This window comes from Salvelinus alpinus, chromosome 12 (genome assembly GCF_045679555.1).
Source record: "Salvelinus alpinus chromosome 12, SLU_Salpinus.1, whole genome shotgun sequence".
Classification (NCBI taxonomy): domain Eukaryota; kingdom Metazoa; phylum Chordata; class Actinopteri; order Salmoniformes; family Salmonidae; genus Salvelinus; species Salvelinus alpinus.
The window spans coordinates 46,965,323-46,982,452 of NC_092097.1; the positions used below are offsets into that span (position 1 = coordinate 46,965,323).

At 45.7% G+C, this 17,130-nt stretch overlaps 1 protein-coding gene across 1 annotated transcript in view; it reads right to left on the reverse strand.

Moving 5' to 3' along the window:
• The window catches only part of LOC139536257 (plexin-B1-like), a 174,980-nt gene that overhangs the window by 73,922 nt on the left and 83,928 nt on the right, over positions 1 to 17,130 (reverse strand). The window contains exons 3-5 of the mRNA XM_071336630.1: positions 8,420 to 8,512; positions 7,047 to 8,205; positions 4,527 to 4,709 (exon numbers count right to left, since the gene is read on the reverse strand). Coding sequence (XP_071192731.1) covers positions 4,527 to 4,709; positions 7,047 to 8,195 — 1,332 coding nt within the window. The 5' untranslated portion in view covers positions 8,196 to 8,205; positions 8,420 to 8,512. The remainder of the gene's footprint in view (positions 1 to 4,526; positions 4,710 to 7,046; positions 8,206 to 8,419; positions 8,513 to 17,130) is intronic.

The following is a 17,130-nucleotide window of genomic DNA, read 5'->3' on the forward strand; positions in this document are numbered from 1 at the left end:
GACCCCTACATGCTTTGTAAGTAGGAAAACCTGCAAAATCGGCAGTGTATCAAATACTTGTTCTCCCCACTGTATGTGTATCACTAACATGTTTTGTTAACCCAAGGCCTCTATGTGTATCACTACCATGTTATGTTAACCCAAGGCCTCTATGTGTATCACTACCATGTTATGTTAACCCAAGGCCTCTATGTGTATCACTACCATGTTATGTTAACCCAAGGCCTCTATGTGTATCACTACCATGTTATGTTAACCCCAAGGCCTCTATGTGTATCACTACCATGTTATGTTAACCCCAAGGCCTCTATGTGTATCACTACCATGTTATGTTAACCCAAGGCCTCTATGTGTATCACTACCATGTTATGTTAACCCAAGGCCTCTATGCGTATCACTACCATGTTATGTTAACCCAAGGCCTCTATGTATATCACTACCATGTTATGTTAACCCAAGGCCTCTGTGTGTATCACTACCATGTTATGTTAACCCAAGGCCTCTATGTGTATCACTACCATGTTATGTTAACCCAAGGCCTCTGTGTGTATCACTACCATGTTATGTTAACCCAAAGTTGTGTTATCCCCCTCTTTTCCACCTCTCTTATTAGCGCAGGGTGTCGTCTATATCAGAGGACGTTGCAGGGTGTCGTCTACAGCCGAGGCTGGTACAGGGTGTCGTCTATATCTGAGGCTGGTGCAGGGTGTCGTCTATATCTGAGGCTGGTGCAGGGTGTCGTCTATATCTGAGGCTGGTGCAGGGTGTCGTCTATATCGGAGGCTAGTACAAGGTGTCGTCTATATCTGAGGCTGGTACAGGGTGTCGTCTATATCGGAGGCTGGTACAGGGTGTCGTCTATATCGGAGGCTGGTACAGGGTGTCGTCTATATCGGAGGCTGGTACAGGGTGTCGTCTAAATCTGAGGCTGGTACAGGGTGTCGTCTAAATCTGAGGCTGGTACAGGGTATCGTCTATATCTGAGGCTGGTACAGGGTGTCGTCTATATCTGAGGCTGGTACAGGGTGTCGTCTATATCTGAAGCTGGTACAGGGTGTCGTCTATATCTGAGGCTGGTACAGGGTGTCGTCTATATCTGAGGCTGGTACAGGGTGTCGTCTATATCTGAGGCTGGTACAGGGTGTCGTCTATATCTGAGGCTGGTACAGGGTGTCGTCTATATCTGAGGCTGGTACAGGGTGTCGTCTATATCTGAGGCTGGTACAGGGTGTCGTCTATATCTGAGGCTGGTACAGGGTGTCGTCTATATCTGAGGCTGGTGCAGGGTGTCGTCTATATCTGAGGCTGGTGCAGGGTGTCGTCTATATCTGAGGCTGGTGCAGGGTGTCGTCTATATCTGAGGCTGGTGCAGGGTGTCGTCTATATCTGAGGCTGGTGCAGGGTGTCGTCTATATCTGAGGCTGGTACAGGGTGTCGTCTATATCTGAGGCTGGTACAGGGTGTCGTCTATATCTGAGGCTGGTACAGGGTGTCGTCTATATCTGAGGCTGGTACAGGGTGTCGTCTATATCGGAGGCTGGTACAGGGTGTCGTCTATATCGGAGGCTGGTACAGGGTGTCGTCTATATCGGAGGCTGGTGCAGGGTGTCGTCTATATCTGAGGCTGGTGCAGGGTGTCGTCTATATCGGAGGCTAGTACAAGGTGTCGTCTATATCTGAGGCTGGTACAGGGTGTCGTCTATATCGGAGGCTGGTACAGGGTGTCGTCTATATCGGAGGCTGGTACAGGGTGTCGTCTATATCGGAGGCTGGTACAGGGTGTCGTCTATATCGGAGGCTGGTACAGGGTGTCGTCTAAATCTGAGGCTGGTACAGGGTGTCGTCTAAATCTGAGGCTGGTACAGGGTGTCGTCTATATCTGAGGCTGGTACAGGGTATCGTCTATATCTGAGGCTGGTACAGGGTGTCGTCTATATCTGAGGCTGGTACAGGGTGTCGTCTATATCTGAAGCTGGTACAGGGTGTCGTCTATATCTGAGGCTGGTACAGGGTGTCGTCTATATCTGAGGCTGGTACAGGGTGTCGTCTATATCTGAGGCTGGTACAGGGTGTCGTCTATATCTGAGGCTGGTACAGGGTGTCGTCTATATCTGAGGCTGGTACAGGGTGTCGTCTATATCTGAGGCTGGTACAGGGTGTCGTCTATATCTGAGGCTGGTACAGGGTGTCGTCTATATCTGAGGCTGGTACAGGGTGTCGTCTATATCTGAGGCTGGTGCAGGGTGTCGTCTATATCTGAGGCTGGTGCAGGGTGTCGTCTATATCTGAGGCTGGTACAGGGTGTCGTCTATATCTGAGGCTGGTGCAGGGTGTCGTCTATATCTGAGGCTGGTGCAGGGTGTCGTCTATATCTGAGGCTGGTGCAGGGTGTCGTCTATATCTGAGGCTGGTACAGGGTGTCGTCTATATCTGAGGCTGGTACAGGGTGTCGTCTATATCTGAGGCTGGTACAGGGTGTCGTCTATATCTGAAGCTGGTACAGGGTGTCGTCTATATCTGAGGCTGGTACAGGGTGTCGTCTATATCTGAGGCTGGTACAGGGTGTCGTCTATATCTGAGGCTGGTACAGGGTGTCGTCTATATCTGAGGCTGGTACAGGGTGTCGTCTATATCTGAGGCTGGTGCAGGGTGTCGTCTATATCTGAGGCTGGTGCAGGGTGTCGTCTATATCTGAGACTGGTGCAGGGTGTCGTCTATATCGGAGGCTGGTACAGGGTGTCGTCTATATCTGAGGCTGGTACAGGGTGTCGTCTATATCTGAGGCTGGTACAGGGTGTCGTCTATATCGGAGGCTGGTACAGGGTGTCGTCTATATCGGAGGCTGGTACAAGGTGTCGTCTATATCGGAGGCTGGTACAGGGTGTCGTCTATATCGGAGGCTGGTGCAGGGTGTCGTCTATATCTGAGGCTGGTACAGGGTGTCGTCTATATCTGAGGCTGGTGCAGGGTGTCGTCTATATCTGAGGCTGGTGCAGGGTGTCGTCTATATCGGAGGCTGGTACAGGGTGTCGTCTATATCTGAGGCTGGTGCAGGGTGTCGTCTATATCGGAGGCTGGTACAGGGTGTCGTCTATATCTGAGGCTGGTGCAGGGTGTCGTCTATATCTGAGGCTGGTGCAGGGTGTCGTCTATATCTGAGTCTGGTACAGAGTGTCGTCTAAATCTGAGGCTAGTACAAGGTGTCGTCTATATCGGAGGCTGGTACAGGGTGTCGTCTATATCGGAGGCTGGTACAGGGTGTCGTCTATATCGGAGGCTGGTACAGGGTGTCGTCTACAGCCGAGGACGGTACAGGGTGGATGTAGGGATATCCCTCCTAGTGTGTATGATTAATAATAGTGTCAGTCTATGCTGCCCATCTTCTATTAGTGCACTGGTTCATGTTGGACCAACGCTGCCTTTCTCTGTTGTGTTTTACAAACTATACAGGAATACGTCTTACGAATCAGGACAAAAAAAATAAATCAAGATGGGAAAGAAAGCAAGCGGAGAAAAAAAATATAAGAACAGCCAAAGAAAAGAGAGAAAGAGCTGATTTCTCATTGTCCATAACAGTACAAGTGTAATCTGCATGTCCAGGGAAAAGCAAACACACCCAGAGCCACTTAAGGACAGATGCATTAGTTAGTTACCTGGTCCGGTTTGCTCTGGCTATTATTTCTGGAGTGTTGACTTCAGTCTGCGCTAGTATGGAAGGGTAAAATGTCTGATCTCTTGCATATGTACTTGTTTGTCTGTCTGGCTAGTTTTCTGTGAATATCTGTCTAGGTCTACATAGAGGCTGAGCTGAGGTTATTTAGGGATTATCAAAGGCTCACTTAATGCAATGGAATGTACTGAAATGTACCGTATACAAAATGTACTGTATAACATACAAGACACAGAAACAACCAGCATAGAACATGTCCAGCCAGGTCCTGTTTTGAAGGTGTACAACATATTGAGAACACCTTCCTAATATTGAGTTGCAACCCCTTTTCCCCTCAGAGCAGCCTCAATTCGTCAGGGCATGGACTCTACAAGGTGTCGAAAGTGTTCCACAGGGATGCTGGCCCATTTTGACTCCAATGCTTCCCACAGTTGTTTCAAGTTGTCTGAATGTCCTTTGGGTGGTGGACCATTCTTAATACACACAGGAAACTGTTGACCGTGAAAAACACAGCAGCGTTGCAGTTCTTGACACAAACCGGTGCGCCTGGCACCTACTACCATACCCCGTTCAAAGGCACTTACATTTTTTTGTCTTGCCCATTCACCCTCTGAATGGCACACATCCACAATCCATGTCTCAATTTTCTCAAGGCATAAAAATCCTTCTTTAACCTGTCTCCTCCCCTTCATCTACACTGATTGAAGTGGATTTAATAGGTGACATCCATAAGCGATCACAGCTTTCACCTGGATTCACCTGGTCAGTCTACGTCATGGAAAGAGCAGGTGTCCTTAATGTTTTGTACACTCAATATAAATCGCTCCATTAGTTTAACCATCTCGATTGTCTCTACCTTGCGCAGGTTTCCCTTTGAATCCCCCAGGAAGGCGATTGTATGTCCCGCCCTCACGCTGACGGCCACGGCAGTGAGACGGGCGGACGGGCTGTCCAATATGGGCTCGGCTTCCACAGCCACCCGGCTGGCCATTGGACTGGGGGTGTGGTCTGAACCACATGGGTAGGCATCCAGGGTGTTCTATAGTTCAAGAGGGAAATAATTAGAAAATTGATGTAATTTAGAGATGTATGGACACAATATATTAAAGTAGGTGCAATTTATCAACTTCATTATGACAGATATTACCAGCTTATGAGTTCCTGCAACGAAAAACAATATGGGTCAAGTAATAAACATTGGGATCTAACACTGTTGATAGGTACTTGTGTTGATGGTTTTATGTGGTGTTGGTGTATTGTTACTATTTGTAACAGAGTTTATGTTCACGGAACTAGAGCTAGCTAGCATTACCACATCTCCCTCCCTCCATCTCCCTCACATACACACCCCCCCCTCTCCCTCTCACACACCCCCTCCCTCCCTCTCACACACCCACTCCATTTATCTCCCTCCCTCTCACACACCCACTCCATCCATCCATCCCCCTCCCAATTCAAGGGGCTTTATTGGCATGGGAAACATATGTGCCAAAGCAAGTGAAGTAGATAATATACAAAAGTGAAATATACAATAAAAATAAACAGTAAACATTACAAACAGTTCCAAAAGAATAAAGACAATACAAATGTAATTTTATGTATATATACAGTGTTGTAACAAATGTACAAATGGTTAAAGTACACAAGGGAAAATAAATTAGCATAAATATGGGTTGTATTTACAATGGTGTTTGTTCTTCACTGGTTGCCCTTTTCTTGTGGCAACAGGTCACAAATGTTGCTGCTGTGATGGCACACTGTGGAATTTCACCCAGTAGATATGGGAATTTATCAAAATCGGATTTGTTTTCGAATTCTTTGTGGATCTGTGTAATCTGAGGGAAATATGTCTCTCTAATATGGTCATACATTGGGCAGGAGGTTAGTAAGTGCAGCTCAGTTTCCACCTAATTTTGTGGGCAGTGAGCACATAGCCTGTCTTCTCTTGAGAGCCAGGTCTGCCTACAGCGGCCTTTCTCAATAGCAAGGCTATGCTCACTGAGTCTGTACATAGTCAAAGCTTTCCTTAAGTTTGGGTCAGGTATTCTGCCACTGTGTACTCTCTGTTTAGGGCCAAATAGCATGCTAGTTTGCTCAGTTTCTTTGTTAATTCTTTCCAATGTGTCAAGTAATTATCTTTTTGTTTTCTCATGATTTGGTTGGGTCTAATTGTGTTGCTGTTCTGGGGCTCTGTGGGGTGTGTTTGTGAACAGAGCCCCAGGACCAACTTGCTTAGGGACTCTTCTCTAGGTTCATCTCTCTGTAGGTGATGGCTTTGTTATGGAAGGTTTGGGAATCACTTCCTTTTAGGTGGTTGTAGAATTTAACGTCTCTTTTCTGGATTTTGATCATTATTGGGTATCGGCCTAATTCTGCTCTGCATGCATTATTTGGTGTTCTACGTTGTACACTGAGGATATTTTTGCAGAATTCTGCATGCAGAGTCTCAATTTAGTGTTTGTCCCATTTTGTGAATTCTTGGTTGGTGAGCGGACCCCAGACCTCACAACCATAAAGGGCAATGAGTTCTATAACTGATTCAAGTATTTTTAGCCAGATCCTAATTAGTATGTCAAATTTTATGTTCCTTTTGATGGCATAGAATGCCCTTCTTGCCTTGTCTCTCAGATCGTTCACAGCTTTGTGGAAGTTACCTGTGGCGGTGATGTTTAGGCCTCCCTCTCACACTCCATCTCTCTCTCACACACACACGTTTCTCCTCATTTCCTCTCTTCCTCCCTGTCCCATCTGCTTCCCTGTTGCAATCTCCCTCGTTCCGGTCTCAGCGGTGGGTGACTTTATCCATCCTTGTCAGTCCTGGTTAGAAATGTGGCCCTCTCACTAAGGCTAATGTCACGATTGATTCCCCCCCTTACAATCCTATTACATTATCCTACTGTGTCCCAAATGGCACCCTATTCCCTTTGTAGTGCACTACTTTTGGAAGGGCCCATAGGGCTCTGTCCAGCTGAAGAGGACAAATACATAAAGCAGTAGCAGACGATAAAACAAGGATCAGGCTGCTTACCATTTGGCATCCAAATAGTTACAAATTGTTAGATTTTTAGAAGCAAGTATTGGAAGGTACCCATTGTTGCCTCATGACTTCCTCATACTAGGTAGCCTAAATAGCAGCAATAAAAGGATTGTAAACTAAAGTGCTAAAATGACGCAAGCAGTGTTAAAATTCTAAACAATTTCCAATACTTCACCTAGGCTCGATTGGAACTAATAGAATTGTCGCAAAACGGCAAACCCTGTCCATCTGGCACTTCAGACAGGTTAAAGAAAATGCAAAAAGATTTGGAAAGATTTCAAAACACTATTTGAACCCAGGACTGAATAAAATAAGGACCTTGCAAGTCAATCTACTCACCGACGGCAGGTTGGCGCAGTTGGATTTGACTTCGTACTCGATGTAGGCCGCCTCCCCCCCTCCCTCGGCACGGCCGAACTGCGTGTAGCACAGGTCCCTGGTGGAGTTGATCCTCTGGTCCAGATCGTCCAGGTTAAACATGCAGAGAGCCGAGTCCTCACTGGGCCGTGTGGACGAGGTCTGATGGGTAGAGAACACCCCCAGGAGCACCTCGGCTTGCCCAGCTTCGCCCCCACTCACCCTGGGTGGTAGACCAAGGCGGACAGCCTGGAGCAGGTTGTAGCTCTTACCGGCCGCCGAGCGACAGGCCAGAGGAACTTCCACATACGAGTAGTAGGCCTGGTCATCCAGGCAGACGCGCGACACATAGGTGCGGAACTCGCGAGACTGGGACTTGAGGTCACGCCGGTAGAAGAGGAAGTAGACATGCTGGCGCTGGGCAAAGGAGGCCACGAAGTGGTGGTCGTACTCTGAGAGGCGGCCCGCCACCGATAGCTTTGCAGTTTCTTCGTAGGAAAAGACGGGCTCCTGGGCTAGGTTGCGCGTGGAGATAGGTGGGTGGCTGCTGGTGTAGCCGCGGCCCACAAAGAGCACGGGCTGGCGGTCAGGGTGGGAGCGCACCACCAGGCCCACCGTGCTCACGTTGGGGTGGTTGGCTGCCACGTACTGCGTGTCCACAGGCCGCTCGGCTGAGAACAGCACTGTATTCACCGAGTCTAAACTCCGCTTCTGGCAGATGCCCTGGTTGACGCTGCCACATGTGATCAGTTCCATGGAGTAGGGGTCCACCAGCAGGAGCTTGTTGTGGTTGCTGGTGGGCCGCGCCTGTGGGCAGTTGCCCTCGGTGACGGGTGGCAGGCACTCACGGCTGTCCGTCACGGGTCCGGTGTCGAACTGGAGTTCGGCAGTCAGGTGGCGGTCCAGCTGGAAGAGGCGGTTCTGCGCCCCCACGTAGACACGTCCCACCGCAGGGTCCGGGTGCAGTGTCATGTGCTCAAAGAGGGTGTCGTTGCGGGTAAAGGTGGGGTAGGGGGAGGAGGCCCAGGCCAGGCCATAGGAGGGCCACCCGGCAGCTAGCAGCAGCAACAGTACTGGGGCTGGGACTGCCACCGGGACTGAGAAACCACGTCGCACCATCCCCGGAGGCATGGCAATCAATCTGGCAACCCAGGAGAGAAAGCAAGGGATTCACACACTTCACAACCTAGATAGATAACTATATACAGTATGTTATGAGAAACATGAATATTCACGTCATTTAACTTCAAGTCACTAATGGTAAACTATACATTTATGAACAAAACAAGCCCCCAAATATGCTGATCAACTACAGCTTATACCTAGATTAATGAATCAGAACATTTTCCCCTCACCATTTGTTTCCAACAATGTGTTACAGAGGCATGTCACCCCTTGACCTCCCAGCAGCTTGGTTTGGTTAAAAACACCTCTCCTATGGCACCAATCTGTAAAACAAAGAGACAAACGGTTAATATCTCTGTAACCAAGGAACACCAGTTCAAGTGCAATTTGAAACCAATAACGCACTTTTACCACATAAAATGGTACAATCAAGCCACACGTCAAAAAACATTTTCCCCCGTCAGCACATTTTCATGACAAATTGGGGGAAAAAACATCTCAAATTCGGCATGCAAAAGTCCAAATTGCCCCCTAATATCACAAAAACAACACCCACTGCATTGTGTACTTTGCATTGCCCAAACACCTCGGGTTAGCAACAAGTGTTAACACCAACACTAGAGTTAGCATGTTTCTTACTGAACAAATCCCTTCCAAATGCAAACGTAATGCAGAAATAATTCGTAATTTAATCCTGCTCCCGGAGTTACACACGTGACCAACCAGGGTTCATCTCCAGCGCTTTACCCGAATGAATGTTCCTAAAGCCTAAACGTCTTGGGTAAATCTCATGTCTCAGGTAAGGTTACTCTTCACCAAACCACCTCTATAACAATACTATAGTTGTGCACTATTTTGTCTTGATAGCCTGTTTGACTAAATGGAGCTCATTGGAAAGCATTCCCATTGAAATGCAAGTCAGACCTGCCTTTGCCCAACAACATCGTTTTCACTGGCCTGGGAAGCCCTTCTTAGCACAAGCCAGGTCAAGTAGTGTCACACAGAGAACTTTCAGTACACGTACTTTCAGTACACATACTTTCAGCCCTCCCCATTGCTAGGCTACGAGGCAAAAACACTTAATTTGAGCAGTCACTAACACCACTGGATACTTTTACCACAGTCATTCCTGGCACCAACAAACTGAGGCTGTGTCTTAAATGGCACCCTATTCCCCATTTAGTGCACTACTTTTGACCATAGGGCACAGTTCAAAAGTAGTGCACTATATAGGGAATAGAGTGCCATTTGGGACAAATCCTCTCTACATCTCCCTCTCCACTTATCCCTCTCCATTAACTGATGGCACCAGAGGCAAAGTCTCTCTTGATTGATGCCTTAGTTAGTGAAAATTACCAGAACATTCAAAACATGCAATCCAAACATTGAGTCGGGATTCGGAAGGAAGATAAGAGACACTGACAAACACGAGCCAAAATGCAGACCCTCCCTTTGACCTGGCGAAAGATCAACAAGAACCACAATAGAATCGCTGTAGAAGAACAAACCCTGCCCACCTGGCACTCCAGGCAGGCTAAAGCAAACGCTAAAAGTATTTGAAAGATTTCATATGGTATTATTATCATGGTATTATTATCTTCCTGATTATTATTTGACCATGCTGGTAATTTATGAACATTTTGAACATCTTGGCTATGTTCTGTTATAATCTCCACCCGGCATAGCCAGAAGAGGACTGGCCACCCCTCATAGCCTGGTTCCTCTCTAGGTTTCTTCCTAGGTTTTGGAATTTCTAGGGAGTTTGCCCCAGCCACCGTGCTTCTACACCTGCATTGCTTGCTGTTTGGGGTTTTAGGCTGGGTTTCTGTACAGCACTTCGAGATATTAGCTGATGTACGAAGGGCTATATAAAATAAACTTGATTGGATATTTGAGTCCAGGTTTGTTTGTGGGCGTGACTCCTGTTTGACTTGGAAATTACTTCCTTTCGTGAAGCAATAATTCAATCAGGCTAAACTTAATTCCAAGTTTTTTGATATACGGGAACAGATGAATGGAGTGGTGATTAAATTCTTGTAGTCAGATATCGAAATCTGATTTCCGCTCCAGGGGAAGTCGTTTTTTTTGCCGCTTTAGCCGGCGGGTTAGATATCACTGTGTGAAAGGAGAGAGGTCATAAATTGGTCATCAAATTTGATCTTCATATAAGTCACAACAATAGACAAACATAGTGTGCTTAAACTAAACACAGAAATTGTATTTTTCTTGTCTATATTGAATACATCATTTAAACATTCACAGTGTAGGTTGGGAAAAGTATGTGAACCCCTAGGCTAATGATCTCCCCAAAAGCTAATTGGAGTCAGCTAACCTGGAGTCCAATCATAGAGACGAGATTAGAGATGTTGTTTAGAGATGCCTTGCCCTATAAAAAAACTCACATAATTTGAGTTTGCTATTCACAAGAACCATTGCCTGATGTGAACCATGCCTCGAACAAAAGAGATCTCAGAAGACCTAAGACTAAGAATTGTTGCGGGTAAAGGTGGGGTAGGGGGAGGAGGCCCAGGCCAGGCCATAGGAGGGCCACCCGGCGGCTGGCAGCAGCAACAGTACTGGGGCTGGGACCGCCACCGGGACAGAGAAACCACACCGCACCATCCCCAGAGGCAAGGCAACCAATCTGGCAACCCAGTAGACAAAGCAAGGGATTCACACACACTACACAACCTAGATAGATAACATCTCAGAAGACCTAAGATTAAGAATGGTTGACTTGCATAAAGCTGGAAAGGGTTACAAAAGTATCTCTGAAAGCCTTGATGTTCAGCAGTCCACGTTAATACAAATTGTCTTGCTACTATCCCTAGGAGTTGCCATCCTGCAAAGATGACTGCAAGAGCACAGCGCAGAATGCTCATTGAGGTTAAGAATAATCCTAGCGTGTCAGCTAAAGACTTACAGAAATCTCTGGAACACGCTAACATCTCTGTTGACGAGTCCACGATATGGAAGAATCCACTGCTGTCCAAAAACAACATTGCTGCAAGTCTGAAGTTTGCAAAAGTGCACCTGGATGTTCCATAGCGCTACTGGCAAAATATTCTATGGACAGATGAAACTACAGTTGAGTTGTTTAGAAGGAACACAACACTATGTGTGGAGAAAAAAAGGCATAGCACACCAACATCAAAACCTCATCCCAACTGTAAAGTATGGTGTAGGGAGCATCATGGTTCGGTGCTGCTTTGCTGCCTCAGGGCCTGGACAGCTTGCTATCATCGACAGAAAAATGAAATCCCAAGTTTATCAAGACATTTTGCAGGAGAATGTTAGCTATCTGTCCGCCAAATGAAGCTCAACATAAGTAAATTAACAACAGAATGGCTTGAACAAGAAGAAAATACGCCTTCTGGAGTGGCCCAGTCAGAGTCCTGACCTCACCCTGATTGAGATGCTGTGGCATGACCTCAAGAGAGCGGTTCACACCAGACTTCCCAAGAATATTGCTGAACTGAAACAGTTTTGTAAAGAGGAATGGTCCAAAATTCCTCCTGACCGTTGTACAGGTCTGATCCGCAACTACAGAAAACGTTTGATTGAGGTTATTGCTGCCAGAGGGTCAACCAGTTATTAAATCCAAGGGTTCACATACCTTTCCCACCCTGCACTGTGAATGTTTAGACAGTGTATTCAATAAAGACATGAAAACGTATAATTGTGTGTTATTAGTTTAAGCAGACTGTTTGTCTATTGTTGTGACCTAGATGAAGATCAGATCAAATTTTATGACCAATTTCTGCAGAAATCCAGGTATTTCCAAAGGGTTCACATACTGTTTCTTGCCACTGTACATGCTTCTTTGTGTTTGTGAGATGTAGCCTAAATAGCCTCTATGGGTTTTCAATTTGCCATTCTCTCATTGGTCGTATGGCCCTTGGATACGGAAAGGTCGCCATGGATAAAGCCTGGGTTTTAGGCATTGTGCCAATCGAGAAATAATGGCCAGGAGACAAACCCTAATAGGTCCAGACAGGGTCCATTAACCAGGACAGGAGGAAGTCCACTGGTCTGGGCCAAGCTAAGTGACCAGGCGACTATGGAGCATTCCTGGGAGGCCTTCATCTGTTTAATGGAGTTGACTCCCACACACAACCACCATCTCATTCAAACCCAAATAATTTCCTCAACCGATAGGGGAGAGAGAGAGACCAGGGGAGAGAGAGAGACCTAGAGACATTACCACAAACCAGTGCTCGCAAGCTTCAGTGCTCCCTGAGAACTGATGGAATGTGACTAATGATAAGCCACAAACGGAGGGAGCTAAAAAGAGAGCGAGAGAGGGGGTAGGGTAGCCATTAATTAAAGGGCCTAACCATAATGCCCCATTTGACAGCCACTCATTCACAGACCGGGGGGAGAGATGGAAGAATAGAGTAGGTTTCTAATTAGTGACCAATTACTGTTTACATAAAACACCCAAACAGTGGTCTGTGGAAAAAGGACTCCCACCCCATCCCACTTTATAATTTCCCTCAAACACACACACACACACTTGTAATAAACAGTCCTCCTCTGCACTTCAAACAAATAAACACACACTCATGCACGCTGGCTAATATTTGCTTTGTGCGTGCAGCAAATTTAGGTGCATTTTTTAGTTTACAGTGCATTCGGAAAGTATTCAGACCCCTCGACTTTGTCCACATTTTGTTAAGTTACAGGCTTATTCTAATATTAATTAAATTGTTTTTTCCCGCTCATCAATTTACACACAATACCCCATAATGACAAAGCAAAAACAGTTTGCAAATGTTTACAAATGTATTAAAATGTATTCAACTGAAGTATGACATTTACAGTTAAGTATTCAGACTCTTCACTCAGTACTTTGTTGAAGCACCGTTGGCAGCCATTACAGCCTTGAGTCTTCTTGGGTATGACACTACAAGCTTATTCTCTGCAGATCCTCTCAAGCTCTGTCAGGTTGGATGGGGAGGGTCCCTGCACAGCTATTTTCAGGTCTCTCCAGAGATGTTCAATCGGGTTCAAGTCCGGGCTCTGGCTGGCCCACTCAAGAACATTCAGAGACTTGTCCCAAAGCCACTCCTTCATTATCTTGGCTGTGTGCTTAGGGTCATTGTCCTGTTGGAAGGTGAACCTTTGCCCCAGTATGAGTTCCTGAGCGCTCTGGAGAAGATTTTCATCAAGGATCTTTCTGTACTTTGCTTCATTCATCTTTCTCACAGTCCATCTTTCTCACTAGTCTCACAGTCCCTGCTGCTGAAAAACATTCCAACAGCATGATGCTGCCACCACCATGCTTCACCGTAGGGACGGTATTCGCCAGGGGATGACCAGTACCAGGTTTCCTCCAGATGTGACGCTTGGCATTCAGGCCAGAGTTCTATCTTGGTTTCATCAGATCAGATAATCTTGCTTCTCATGGTCTGAGTCCTTTAGGTGCTTTTAGGCAAACTCCAAGCGGGCTGTCATGTGCCTTATACTGAGGAGTGGTTTCCATCTGGCCACTCTACCATAAAGGCCTGATTGTTGGAGTGCTGCAGAGATTGTTTTGAGTCTCATAGCAAATGGTCTGAATACTTATGTAAATAAAAACATGTAAATGTCTTAAAACCTGTTTTTCGCTTTGTCATTATGGGATATTGTGTGTAGACTGATGAGGAAAAACATTTTTGAATCCATTTTAGAATTAGACTAACATAACAAAATGTGGAAAAAAGTAAAGCGGTTTGAATACTTTCCCAAATGCACTGTATGCCAGACAAATGTTCGCAATGCGTTTGTTAGCATTTAGTTAGCATTTTCTATGGGATTTTACATGTACTTGATAACATTGCGAACCTTCGGATTACAGCGTATTAGTGGGGTTTGAAAAAACAGTGCCGGTATTACCAAAAATCCCGGGATGTCACAAGGTCGGTATGAAGGTTTGACAAATCTGGATACCACCCAAGCCTTATGCACACACACACAGCAGTGATATTCAAGCTGCTATAACCATTAGGGGAAACTGGTAAAGGCTAGCCGACGAGGGTCAGTGTGTTAAATAAGCAAAGCATCCAGTGGCGTGAGCGGGGAAATTACGACATCGTAAGTCAGAGCCTCGGGTAAGCTCGTGTCTGATCACGCTCCTGTTTTGATTGGGATATAAGACATGTCAGATGGAGACATGTACAGCAGCTTCCATTTAGAAGGGACAAACTTATCAGGGGTGTGACTAAAGGGACGTGACTGACTGGCATGCCAACCCAAACTCCTAACCCTGGGAGACCCCTAATAAGGGTCCAAGAAGATCACCTGGATACACCAACAAATGTTCCTAAAACCTCATCTGGAAGTCAAATAAAGTTCTGGGACACTTGCCCAGATGGTCCAAGGAGGTTATCTGGGGGTCCAAGATGGTCACCTGAGATACTTCACCAGCAACGTATCCCTTCCAACTCAACATACTTTGGTATTCTTGGGTGTGAGACTACAGTAGATGACAACTACAGTTGTTCAGTGTCCTGCCGTATGCAGTATCTCACCAATGACGTTATCAAAACAACTCATATCTGTGACAGCACACACCTAGTCACTGGGCAGGAGTATCTATGAGGACATCCTACCATTATTACTAATGAGTTTCATCTTTAACAGGCCATGATGTTTATTTTGAATGTAATTGCCCAGGTGTTAACGTGAATACCTTGTATGATGTCAGTGTTTGTGAGAAAAGGACGGTATAAGTTAACGACACTACTCTGTGTGCAGTTCAAGTAGCCTTTTCATTATCAATGTGCTTCCAACCTTTCCTTCTACGACTAAACTGAGCTGAGTCATGTTACAATGGTGTGCTTTTTCTTTTGTGCATCAGACTTGACTCGTTCCAAAACTCTTGAAAGAGCCGAGTGGTGTTTCACCGTTTCATTTATAATATCAAAATGTTACTCACCATCAGCCCATTTATAAAGACACTATGAGAGATATTTCACTCTGAGTAAGTCATAACATTATCGTCTACAGAGGTATCAGGTTATCAATATCGCTCAATACAAGCTACGAAAGGCTAGAGATTGGCCGAGTTTCTGTATGTATATCTTTTGTTCAGTACAAGTCGTGTCAAGGCTTCTGACACAGCCTTTCCAGACTGAGTTGAGTCCCAATATAAGTGGTGCCCCACTAATAACTGTTCTCCTGCCTGCCTGTTGGCCCGACTGCCTGCGTCGCTGACAATTTATAGAGAAACCCCTAACAATGGCCGCCGAACTGAAGAGAACACATTCCTCCTCGGTAACTCAGTTGATATACTCTCAGAGGGAGATTACTGCCCGTGCGTTCTTCCAGAAAGTTTTTATCTCCCGGTACAAGACTTAAAAAATTAACATGAAACTCACTCTGCGGAGACGGATTTTCATAATTAGAACAAACGTCTCCCTAAAAGGGGCTAACAGTATTGGACATGTCCCACTGCTCTGGGGAGAGACACTTGTCACTAGGAGAGAAGATGGAAGTTCCCATGGCTATTAAACTTTATGGCCCCTGAGGACAAGTGTGATGAATATTCGGGTGACACAGAGGCTCGGTTGAGGGGATCCCCCCCATCTTTACGGGGGACAGATATGGGCGTGACACATGAGAGCTTTGCTCAAACTGCTGCTCCCTCTGTGTTGAGTTCACAGAAGTTCATGTTCAAACAAAAAGAGCCTCAATGGTCCTTGACACTTCTCTAAACCAGCTAACCAGATGTTCATCTGGAAACTTATGAATTTGAGATCTCAAAATAGAAATTAAAACAAATAATTTATGTTGGGAGTGGGGACAGTCACATCTGAAATCAGATGCTGGGGTAGATAGTAAGCAGAGTGGGACAAACTGTCAATCAGAGGAGATATTTTATACTGATCCCAACAGCCGCCAGGAAGTGATGAAGTGTAGGCCTGACCCTCTGGGAGTTTATCTCCATCCAAATAGAGAAAGGTGGATGTCATCGCAACACATTGAAAAGGATCTATTGTCTGTTACCACACCATAACAAGCCTGTCAGAGGACTCATCTGTGATTTAGCTGAGATCTCTCACACATATACACACTTTGGCCAACTTTTCTACCCCAAGTTTTGACATTGTTTGGGTATGAGAGGGTGCATTCCAGGGCTGTAAGTGTCCAGCCAGCTGTCGCCATAGAAATTGCATAGCGTAAGGGTTTTATATGTCACTAGAACACCATAGCTCAGAATGGCCCCTAAGATTCAGTCTCTCTGACTTCATCTACACCAGAAATCAACTAGATCCAGTCTCTCTAACTTCATCTACACCAGGGATCAACTACAATTGAAGTCGGAAGTTTACATACACTTAGGTTGGAGTCATTAAAACTCATTTTTCAACCACTCCACAAATGTCTTGTTAACAAACTATAGTTTTGGCAAGTCTGTTAGGACATCTACTTTGTGCATGACACAAGTAATTTTTCCAACAACTGTTTACAGACAGATTATTTCACTTATAATTCACTGTATCACAATTCCAGTGGGTCAGAAGTTTACATAAACTAAGTTGACTGTGCCTTTAAACAGCTTGGAAAATTCCAGAAAATGATGTTATGGCTTTAGAAGCTTCTGATAGGCTAATTGACATCATTTGAGTCAATTGGAGGTGTACCTGTGGATGTATTTCAAGGCCTACCTTCAAACTCAGTGCCTCTTTGCTTGACATCATGGGAAAATCAAAAGAAATCAGCCAAGACATCAGAAACTGTAGACCTCCACAAGTCTGGTTCATCCTTGGGAGCAATTTCCAAACGCCTGAAGGTACCACGTTCATCTGTACAAACAATAGTACGCAAGTATAAACACCATGGGACCACGCAGCCGTCATACCGCTCAGAAAGGAGACGCATTCTGTCGCCTAGAGATGAATGTACTTTGTCGCGAAAAGTGCAAATCAATCCCAGAACAACAGCAAAGGACATTGTG